We start from the raw sequence: 11,374 nt of genomic DNA, 5'->3' as shown, positions 1-11,374 counted from the left end.
AGACTAACAGAAGTATTGGGAGCATAAGCTTTCGTGGGTAAGAACCTCATTTCTTGCATCTGAAGAAGTGAGGTTCTTACCCACGAAAGCTTATGCTCCCAATACTTCTGTTAGTCTTAAAGGTGCCACAGGACCCTCTGTTGCTTGTTACAGATTCAGACTAACACGGCCACCCCTCTGATACTTATTCTTCTGCGTGGCTCACCCACATGTCAGAGCCTATGTGGGAAGGAGAGCTGCCATGCCACCTACTGCACAGGTGTGTGGGGAGTGGGTGGTCAGGGGCGGGGAATAGATGGCACTTCAGACCCACATACCCCCAGTATGCCAGCTGAGGCCCAAGAGCCAGTGCAGGGGGAAGTTAGCTGCACCAGCACAAAGGCTGCCTCAGTTACTTCCCCCCTGGAGAAAGGGACCAGCAACAGATTGTGACCCTCAGGATCACAGTCGTGTGCCTGCCCCGCTCCTGCGGCAGCTCGGGTACATGCTGCCCCTCACGCAGGCTGGATTGTTAGGGGACAATTCAGCCCTGTTGCGCTCTGCCAGGGAGAGCAGACATGCCCAGCCTCTAGCTGGGTTCGGTCACACTAAGCGCACACGCCAGTGCACCATCGATAACAACACACCAGAGAGGATTCAGCTCAGAGGTGGCATTTGGCCTTACCCTCCGTTTTCCTGCCATTTCATTCAGCTTCATAGCTGAGTTTTTTCCCATGATGGGTGATGGTAGAGCCGGCTTTTAGAACATCCTCCTCTCATTCTAGCCCCCTCAGGGAATCGAGCTTTGCATTATCCCAGGGAAGATGCATCATGGTAACTGGTATAAACACATGTACTCTGTGTCGTGACTAGGTTAGCATCGGATGCCCGGAAAAAATGGAACCCATTACAAAGATCTCGCATATCCCAGCAAGCAGATGGGCTTTGTCCTGCAGTCTCTGCAAGGAGTGCACTGGAACGTGTATTCAGGTAGGTAACGCTGCTTAATGACGCCCAGGGCCAGGTTTTGCTCTTGAGAGCCCTGCGCATGCACTGGAGGGCAGGATTTGTCTGTTAGTTTGGGAACAAGTTTTCTTAGTCACTGACAGGGAATAAAAGTAACATCTGGGAGCACAAGAGCCAATCAGTTGCCACCAGTTATTGTTGTTTGTAATGTTTTAATACATGAAATGCTGCAAATCTAAATAAACCTTGTTCGTTCACCATGATGCCGATGCCATAGTGACTCTGTAGTTACAAGGACTGACAATGACACTGCTCTAAAGTCAGAAGCCGGCTGTATTAATATTTCACATGCCAGTGGGGCTAGGAATGAAACCTTTCTACCATTGGAAAGCCAGAAAGCTTAGCTCTCCAGTGTTACAAAGAACTGCACTTGATTTGAGCCCTACCAGCTCACGAAATAGAATACTTAGAATTTACACACCCCTGTTTTGTACCTATTCTATAACACAGTGGATCACAGCAAATATCCTATTCCCTACCCTTCCCACAACAATGCTACATGCTTTCATTTTGTCCTGTGGAAAAACACCGCTGTTACAGAAAGTTCTGCTAGGTCAGGGCACTGCCTGTAGTGGTGAATCCCTCCTCAGCAGGTGCAGAGAGCTCTGACTGCAGCAGAACAGATGTGGTTCTTCTGTGCATGGTGGGGGACCAGGGTTTGCGGAACCTTGCCAAGGGGATTGCACCACTGCAATCCTCAGAGCCCAGTCCCGCATGGCTCCCTCCGCTTCCCCTTGGTTTGGTGGGGGGAGTGTGAGCCAGGGGACGAGCAAAAGGGCTGGTGGATTTGCTGCTGCACCGCGTCATTAGCTATTGCTTCCCCCAGTGCTGAGGTGGGATTTGGCCCTTAAACATCAGACATAGCAACACTATATAAGTGACAGAGAGTAACTAGCCGGTTGAGGAACAGTGATATGTCTTATGAATAGAAAGAGCTGCAAGCCTCCATGGTGTTTATGCAACTGCAATGGTTTTAATACTTTAAAGGGAGCTATTTAAAAGCAATCCTTTGAGCTTGAAATGAGATCTCACCATATTTCTTTAAATCTCCAGCATTGACTCACTTCTTTTTTGATGGCACTGGGTGGATCTGCTTATTCACCCTGCCAGATGGAGATATTGTGTCATAATGGCAACTGCTTTCAAAGAACGGAAGGGCAGCGAAAGGAGTCAAATAGACTTGGCAGCATCAAAAAGAATTCAGATTCTCTGAGACTTCATCCTCTTAGCACAGGCATCACACGTTAGCTGTGAGAACCTTTGGATTGAACGGATTTGAATTAAAGGTCACCTGAAATGGAACACAGAGTTTTATTGTCTCGTGTGCTGACAACTCACAGTTTATAAGTCTCCATAAGATTTCCACTGGAGTGTTTGTCAGTGCCGCCATAGCTCTTGCAGAACAGCTCTGCGGAAAGGAAAAGGAATGTGCAGACGGTGCCTTTATTGAAGGATTTAAGGGATGAATAAGCAGCAGATTCACACGTAGAGGTAAATAAGCGTTGTATCCTCTGCTCTCATCAGAGGAACAAAGGCCTGTGTTTGCAAAGCCCTTATGTTTATGTAACGTATTTTTGATCAGTACCTGTTTATACAGGTGAAATCTAACCATCTTTGTCACCACTATAATTTTGTGACAGCTTTACAGAGAGAAAATCTTTTTGTTATAGTACTTAGGCCCAGGTCTTCTAAGGTGCCTAGCTCCCATTGATTGAAATGAAGATCTGGACCTTAGCGCTAGCTCCTGAGGATAGGAATGAGATAGTTAAGCTGTGCGCAAGTCAGTTACAGCTGCAGCATTAGAAGAAGCTCATTTCAGAGGCTTCTGGTGTTAGCTTTTCTTTGTGGCCAGTTTGACTGGGTTTCACTGACCTGGCAGAGTAAGACACTGGAAGATGAATTGTGCCTGGAGAAGAACTCCTTTGTCTTGAACAAGCCGGGGGGTGTGGGGGGGAGGAGGAGGCCTTCTCAGTTTCATTGCTCTTCTCTCCTGATGTGTGGAAACAGGATCACATTTTAATAAATGGAGACTTCTTGTCCACAAATGTGTACATAGTTACTGCAGTTACATGTGCAAATGGAGCAAACGTTCATGCAGATTGTAAGCTAGTCACCTAACTAGGCATGTGCACCCCTGTCTGTGGAATTTGCATGTGCCCCCAGGCTCCATACTTCTAGAGAATTTGCCCCACACAAGCTGGCAGTTGAATCATCAGCCTAATGTTAGGTAACAAAGGGGATGGTTTGGGAGGAATTTGTTTCCCCCTGGCTGATATTGCTTCAGGCACATCACTATCTTCTTCTTGTCTTTACTTTTAAAAAATCGTGGGCCAAATCAAATCAGCATAGCTCCATAAAGCCAATGCCAGTTCACACTAGCTGAGGATACAGTCCTGTCTGAGCAGTTTTCCAACTTTCTGTTCCGGGGAAATCATGACTTCATAGTGGTTCTTGTGGCTAGACGTGAGAATGTGCCAAAAAGAGTGCTGTATCCTCTTGGCATTTTCTTGTTTATGTTGCTGAACCAAAGAACAAAGTATAAGGAAACATACTGATTACATATCCCGAAGGTACTGCAATTCCTGAGAATGCTGTGCACTCCAACTTGCCAGATGGATTCAAGACCCCACGGCAGGTCAAAACAGGGACTGGTGAAGCATTGGACCCTTATTGGCAGAGATTGTCAGTGCTCCTCTGGGAGAGGCCCTGTTGCCAGTTCTCCATAGATTGGCAGCAGTTCGGCCTTCTGAAGACAGCATCTCTTGATACTACTGTCCTTTAACCTTCCTTCTTTGGGAAAGTGATTTTGAAGGTTACAGGCAAGCAGCTGTGGTGTCATCTGCCATTTAGGTAGTTCCTTAACCCTTTTCAGTTTGGTTTTGGTTTGGGTATAGAATAAAAACCTCACTGATTTCATTAGTAAGTGGTAGTTGCTGGCAGTGGACAAAGATCAGGTGCCAAGAGACAGACCTGCTGCATGGATAAGAGGCCAGTGTCTTTGCAGATTCTGCATCAAGCCAAACCCAGAATGCTAGGGAGAAATGAAGACCATTTGATCACTAAAGATTAACATCCATTTACTGAAGAACCACAGCTATTTGTGAAAATGTATTTTCCAAGTCTGCAGTAGATACGTCAGTTAGTCCTGTTCTGGTCAAATAGGGAACCATTTAGTGTTGAAAACTTAAAAAACATTTTTTGGGGGAAATGGAAATGAGTCCGACGTGTACTGTCCAAGATCCTAGCTGTGATGGTCTTCCCTCTGCATCAGTACTGAACCAATGCCCCAGCATCGTGCTAGGGCAGTTGTGATGCTGCAGATCCCCTCTTCCAGATGAGACCTAAAGCTGAGGTCCAGACCACTTGTGGTCACTGAAGATCCCATGGAGCGTTTTGTAAGAATACAGCCATGTCAAAACTGTTGCCCTCGCTGTATTTCAACTTTGGTAATTACATTCTCTCTCCCTAAGTGCCCCCCTCAAGTTCTGCTGGATACTGCGTTTTCATCACCTTCTGCCCTAACTCTGTTGTGTAGCATTGCTGTGAGCTGTTAAGCAGCTATAGCATTCCACAGCTAGAGGTGGCTGGAGTTCATTGGTGAAGAAATATTCCCTATCTCTCTACTACATAAGAGAGTCTGAAGACATATTAACAGGTCAAAATCATCTCTGGTGCAACTCCATTGGCTTCTCTGGACTTACATCTAGGGATGGACTTGGCCCATTGCCTCCAAAGTACTTGGAGATACTTGGATGAAAGGTGCTCTACCAGGGGTGGCCAAACTTACTGACCTTCTGAGCCGCATACGATAATCTTCAGAGGCTCGAGAGCCAGGTGTACCTGGCAGGGCTTGGGGCTTCTGCCCAGTGGCAGGGTGGTGCAGCTAGAGGCTTCAGCCCTGTGGGAAGCACCAGCCTGGGCTTGGCCTTCAGCAAGAGCGGGGCTGAAGCCCCTAGACCTACCCCCCCCCCCCCGTTGGGCAGAATCCCCCGGCCCCACCATCCCGCTGCAGGGCAGAAGCCCCGAGTCCCCTGTCCTTCCAGTCCGATAGGTGGAGAGTGGGGTGGGGGGGCTCCGCGAGCCGCACTTTAACTGCAGTTTGATCACCCCTGTGCTATACAGTAACATTATCACTATGTTCTGTTACTGTCATAAGTATTGTGAGATCCAGTGTGCTACCCTAGCCTGCAATGCCTCAGCTCATTCAGCTTGTCAGACTGCTGCGTCATTCCATTGGCATTCTGTGCTCATGAATGATTTGATGGATCAATATGTTTTTTATTGTCCGTTTATGCAAGGTCCTTTGGTAGCTGCTGTGGAACAGGTACCTTTCATTGTTGCCCTGTCAGCTGAGCTTGCTAATTATTTTCTATTTGCATTTGGGGCACAGTCTCTGACAACTGCTGCTTGCCATCTGTCAAAGGAGAAATCCAGGACGAGTGTCATTCGATTTGTTTTATTTCTAAGGTAGTGCAGATAATCTTTCCTGGGTAAAGGGCGCTCTGTAGGCTGTTGTTTTGGCAAAAGCCACAGGCACTTGACTAATGATATTAATACTGTTTGTGACGTAAATAGTCAGGGAGGAAGGCAACACTGATGCATCCATTTTTTTTTTTTAGTTTGAATGGTTCACTAGAGCCAGTTCTGGGTGTCCACTTTTGTTACGGTACAGTAGCTATTGATGCACATAACAGCACAAAGGATCTTCCCAATGATTTGGTTTAAAGTGCCCCCAGATGTTACTCCAATAAAGATACGATTGACTACATCAGTAGCTAGATAGCTCAATGTAGTAAAATAACCATTTTGGCAACCAGACAAGAAAACTCAATCAAGGTAACTTACAGCTGGCAAAGGTGTCCAACCTTAAAGTTCCGTTAGAGTCAGGAAAGTGACTCCATCGAATGACATTGTATCACTTTGCTGAATATATTCTGTCCCAGTGACTTTCACAGCAAGTGTACGAAGCTTAAGAACCAAAGGAAGATATGCTGGCTCTACCAAAAAAATCTGGCGTCTGATGATCAAGCTGGTATCTCTGCCCCTCAAAGCATCAGCAGAAATAAAGATTCTGTATTCAGAACTTCGCTGGCACTTCTGTCAGTGTATTAGGCAAAAAGACTCCCGCTCGCTCTGCAGTAGCAACAGTGGTAGCCATCAAAACATCACCATTTACCAGTGGCTACCACACAGTGTTATCTGGTGTACTGGTGTTGTTTCTCAGTGTTGGTATAGGGAAATACCATGGTGTCTTAGTTAGCAGTGCTATGTGGTAACTATAGGTAAATACTCACTTTTTAGTGGAATTTGCTTTTTTTGATACACATTAACACAATTAGAAACCAGGTATCCACATATTTAAATCTGTTAAGAGGGGGAGACATGGATTCAAACATGATTTGGATTAAGTATCAGAGGGGTAGCCGTGTTAGTCTGGATCTGTAAAAGCAGCAAAGAGTCCTGTGGCACCTTATAGACTAACAGATGCATAGGAGCATGAGCTTTCGTGGGTGAATACCCACTTCTTCAGATGCATGTATCCGAAGACATGGGTATTCACCTACGAAAGCTCATGCTCCTATACGTCTGTTAGTCTGTAAAGTGCCACAGGACTCTTTGGTGATTTGGATTGTGGTTCAAATAGGCCCAGTAATCTCAATCTAATGCCTAGTGGGCATTTGTCCACATCCCATGATGTCCAAACTCAGAGCTAGATACGTTCCGTGCTCTCTTTCCACCCTGAATGTGACCCACTGTTGGGTACTGTGGCACAACTGGCAGCCCCTCCTCATCAGCGATGTCTGCATAGAATTAATAGCAGGCATGCGAAAGGTCAGGAGGGAGGTGATCCAAAGCTGAGTGAAGTCACTGCAAATCTTTCCACTGATTTTAATGGGCTTTGGAAGAGCTGTGTGAGAGGTTAACTTGGACACCACTTGCCTGCTCTATGCCTGGGTCTAGTTAGTCTCTTGCTTTCATAAGCACCGGCAAATTTATAAACAAAGTCAAGGGGAAATATCTAAAAACAGCAATGTTGAAAGGTCATGTGCTCTGTAACTTAATAACAGGGCAGGAAGCCAAGACCGATGGGACAAAGAGAAAAAACAATAACGTTTTTGCAGTTTAAATACAACGGGAATTTGTATTTTTGAAAATTAAAACTTACCCGAAACCTCACCAAAAATGTGCAACATCCTGTATTTTTGTCATCAGCCTTCAGGAAATATCAGACGTTTTAATGTGGTCATTCGTGCTGGAACTGCTCACTCCGCTCCCCCCACCCCCAGAATAATGTTATATAAACTGCTAAATGTGGTGTCTACAGTAATAAGCCAGAATGGCTCGTTATTGCCGTTTAACTGGTCATTAGCAGCTGAAATAGACTGATTTCGCATGGATTATGGCTTAAATAATTACCTGACACTCTGAGCCATTAAAAAATAGTTAATGAATAGAGGAGGGCTGGGGAGGAGAATGTGCTGAAGTGCGTACAGCCCACATGTTAGCTGGGAAATGGGTTGGCTTCAATGGAAACTCATAATTTAGGTTTTGCTGCCTGTAGAATCCAGACAGAATAATTTAACTATGAGGGAATTTAGCAAAATTGTTTAAAATTCTAATTTAAAATAACTTTGGACAGCAAGTTAATTCCTGTACCGATTTTAATGTTCATTTTCACATTGTCTGTTCTAAATAAGCTAGGGTTCCATTTTCTTTTCTTCTTTTTTTTTCCCCTTCTTTTTTTCTAATGCTAACTAGAGGGAGTGGAATTTCAATAGGAGCTGCTTACTTATTAATGAAGGCCCTGTGCTCCAGGAGCATTAGAAGCTCCCTAGATTCCTGTTTTACTCATGGACTGTGACCCCCTCTCTAGACTTCAGATAAAATCAGCAAGACCGTTTTTAGTGTTAACAAAAAGGAAACTAAGGTAATTTAGAGAGAGAAATTACAATAAGAAATACATTAATTCTCTGTTGGGAGAGGCTCATTTACCCAGCTACAGTCATTTGTCCATAGTATTGGACCATAGTGTTGACAAGAACAGTATTGTCTATTTTATTGGATGAAGCTTATTTTTAGAATAACCAACAGAAAGGCCTGGTTTATGTGGGGGGCATCAGAAGGGCCGTAGGGATGAGACTGAAAGGAACCAAGTGGAGGTAGCAGTTTAATGAAGATTCTTGTGCTTGAAATTATGGTGACCAGCCGTACACACATGAGATTTGGGAAATATACTCATTTCTCAGTATGGGTGTCTGCTCTTTGTTCAGTGTCAAGTTCTAAAGCAACTGGGTGCCTGGAGTAACGTGCAAAGTCACTTATTGCATTACATACAGTAGGGTGATCCCTTTTATAGTCAGGCCAGGCTCACACATCTCATCGTCCTGTTGCAATGGCCAAGTGCCACTGTAGTCAGTAATGTCTTGTGTACAGTGATTTAACAGGAGTAAGCACGTTTCCTCAGTGTGCCATGATGGGCGTTGAGTGAAATAACCTGGGTTCCCTGCTTTGTCTTTCCTCCAGTGTTCCATGCCCGCCTGCATCACTGCATTCCACGTCACTTGCGCTTTTGACCACAATCTGGACATGCGGACTATTTTAGCGGAGAACGATGAAGTGAAGTTCAAATCCTTCTGCCTTGAGCACAGCAGTGGGGCCACCAAACCTCCAGACGAGGCACGAGCAGAGGCAGACCAAGCCCAGCTGGACTTGGAAAAGGTCACGCTGCGAAAACAGAAGCTCCAGCAGTTGGAAGAGGATTTCTATGAACTTGTAAAGCCCTCCGAGGTAGCCGAGAACCTCGACTTAACTGAGTCGCTGGTGGATTTCGTTTATCAGTACTGGAAGCTGAAGAGGAAAGCGAATTGCAACAAGCCACTGCTGACACCAAAAACAGATGAAGTGGACAACTTGGCTCAGCAAGAACAGGATGTGTTGTACCGACGCTTAAAGCTCTTCACACATCTCAGGCAAGACTTAGAGAGGGTGAGTACAACTTCTGGTTTAAGGACCTACTCTGTTGTTCTGCCAGGGCTTCTTTAATATGGGCCAGTGTATGCTGGAAGAAGTTGTCTTCATGTCTGTTGACCTAGTTAGATTTCCTTGACAGTCACTTCCCTTCCACAGTTTATGGCCACGAAAAAGACCTCACTTACACTTCTGCTCTGATCTGCCTGTTTGTTATCAGTGACTAGAATTCTGCATAATGCAGCTCATTAGCAACCCTCCAGTCATCCCACTTCTTATGTTCCCCATGTTTAAGTGTAGGTGTTCCTTTTAAAATATGAACAAAAGGTGTATAGGCTTCTCGGTCCAGTCCATTTCCTAGTGGACATATGCATTCATCACAAAACCACGAGCGCAATTGAGACAGTTCTTGGCAGTCTCAGCAGAGAGGTCAAAGACTGAATGTGCCTGGAGTCCGGACTCTCCTCGCTCCTCCACATGGGGTCCCCCCAGAACAGAGGAGAGGCATGTTGGCAGTGCAGTGCAGCCGAAAACCAACACTGAGGCTACCCATTTTGGGGATGAAAGTCCCAATCCTGCTTTTTGATCTCCAGGGGCGCAGGATTGGACCCAAAATAGAGGTTGTCCAGTGTTGGCAATTCGGCACCTTCCAGCAGCATGACATTCACATTAAAAACAGAAATGTAATTTACATATTGTCTAAAAAACAAAACAATATGGACAGATAAAATGGTAGAAGTGAACTGCAGGGCTGGCGGGACTGAGTGTTTCATGGCTTGGTCCAGCTGTCTCCATAGCGGGAAATGGGCCACCTCCTCTGGGAGATCTCTGAATGGACAGAGCCTTATGACACATGCCACCTGGGGTGTATCACACTAAACTCCGCTGAGGCAGGTTCACTGCACATCAGACCATCCCAGGTTCCCTTCACAGGCTGGTGGGCCCATTGTTTGACCTGCGTGTTCTGTATCTGACATGAGTTTGTGGAGAGGAAGGAAAACCCTGAGGGCTTCTGCCTGTTGGCTTTTTAAGGAAGAGTCAATGTCAGCTAAGTTACAATAACAAATGATTGTGACTGATCTCTCGCACTTAACGCCGCCTGCTCTCCCCTGGTGCGTCCGCTGCTGGCTCGGCTTGTGTATGCAGGCAGCAAAGGGAAATTTATAAGAGACCTGCTTTCTGAAGCACCATGTTAGCACTCTTAAATTCTTGTAAATTTCATTTTAATGACTGCATACAGGCACGGAGCTGACAGAAATAGTAGGGTCAGCAGAGACGGTATGAGCAGGGGGGCCAGGTGCCGGGAGAGACAAAAATAGGAAGGGGAAGAAGCAGTACAAAATGTGTAGTGAAATGACACAAAATTGGCAGTGGGGAGAGAGAGGGATGCCAAACCACTGAATGGGTATTGAAAACCACTGTAGCAGGAAGGAATAGTGCCCAGGAAATAGGGTCATAGATTTATGGGAAAGGCCTATTAGAGCATGGGGTCCATGACCTGAAAGTACAGAATATAGGCCTTCATAGAGGACATCTTAGATGCAATGCAGCTTACACGGCTGTGCCAAATTTAAGGCGTGGGTTGTGGGAGGCTTATATGATACTGAGGGGAAGCTGGACAGAGCTAGAGGGAAACTAGGACTTTGTTTCTTCTGCTACGAACCTTCCTTCCTCCCTATATTCCACACTTCTCCTTGCTGGTGTGTGGAAGGACTGCCCACCTACAAAGTGCCATCCCTCTTCTCCTTCAGTCAGTGCAACCATCAGTGCTATCCACTCTGCCTGAATCACTCAGCAAAGGAAACAGCTGAGTTCAGCTGGGGATTAAACAGAGAGCACAGAACACTTGCAGGCCAGCCCTCAGCTGCTGTTTGGCCTGGTCTTTCAGGAGTGAGAGAGAGAAAGGAGCAGGTTGGCAGAGTGGCACAGTTTGTCCTGAGCATTTAAGGGGAGCAGGTGGGATAGGAGGGAAGCAGGAAAAAGCATATTTTAGCTTGTGCTTTGATATTGCCATCTTTCTCAAGCTAAATAGGGATGGAGCTGGTCAGTCCTTGGATGGAAGACCTCCAAGGAAATTCCAGGGTGCAGCAGAAGGTGGTGGGTAGGTGATGCTTCTTGGAGTGGGCCATGGTTGGGAGTGATGTCTTCCTTGTACATCCCTTTATCTACCTCACCAGGCTGTTGTGAGACTTAGTTAGTGTTTGTTTAGTACTTTGAGCTCCTCAGGAGAAAGACCCGATAGAAGAGAAGATTATTAATTATTATTATTTTTAGCATAGGGAATGTGTTAGCCTTGAGCTAACCTCGCTCCTGTCTTGTCCATTCTGGCTTGGTGCATCAGGTGTAGCTCCGTTACTAAGAATGGGATTTTAAATCGGGCACACTCAGAAATATTCTCTGG

The 11,374-nt window shown here is 45.8% G+C and overlaps 1 protein-coding gene across 4 annotated transcripts in view; it reads left to right on the top strand.

Annotated features, from left to right (window-relative positions):
* Window positions 1-11,374, top strand: part of JADE2 (jade family PHD finger 2) — a 216,727-nt gene that overhangs the window by 181,635 nt on the left and 23,718 nt on the right. For all 4 annotated transcript variants that reach the window (XM_034778226.1, XM_034778225.1, XM_034778224.1 and 1 more), the window contains 2 exons: window positions 853-969; window positions 8,530-8,991. In XM_034778226.1, coding sequence (XP_034634117.1) covers window positions 853-969; window positions 8,530-8,991 — 579 coding nt within the window. The remainder of the gene's footprint in view (window positions 1-852; window positions 970-8,529; window positions 8,992-11,374) is intronic.

This window comes from Trachemys scripta, chromosome 8, assembly GCF_013100865.1.
Source record: "Trachemys scripta elegans isolate TJP31775 chromosome 8, CAS_Tse_1.0, whole genome shotgun sequence".
In the NCBI taxonomy this organism is placed as follows: domain Eukaryota; kingdom Metazoa; phylum Chordata; order Testudines; family Emydidae; genus Trachemys; species Trachemys scripta.
This window is presented reverse-complemented; position numbering and strand designations above follow the sequence as displayed.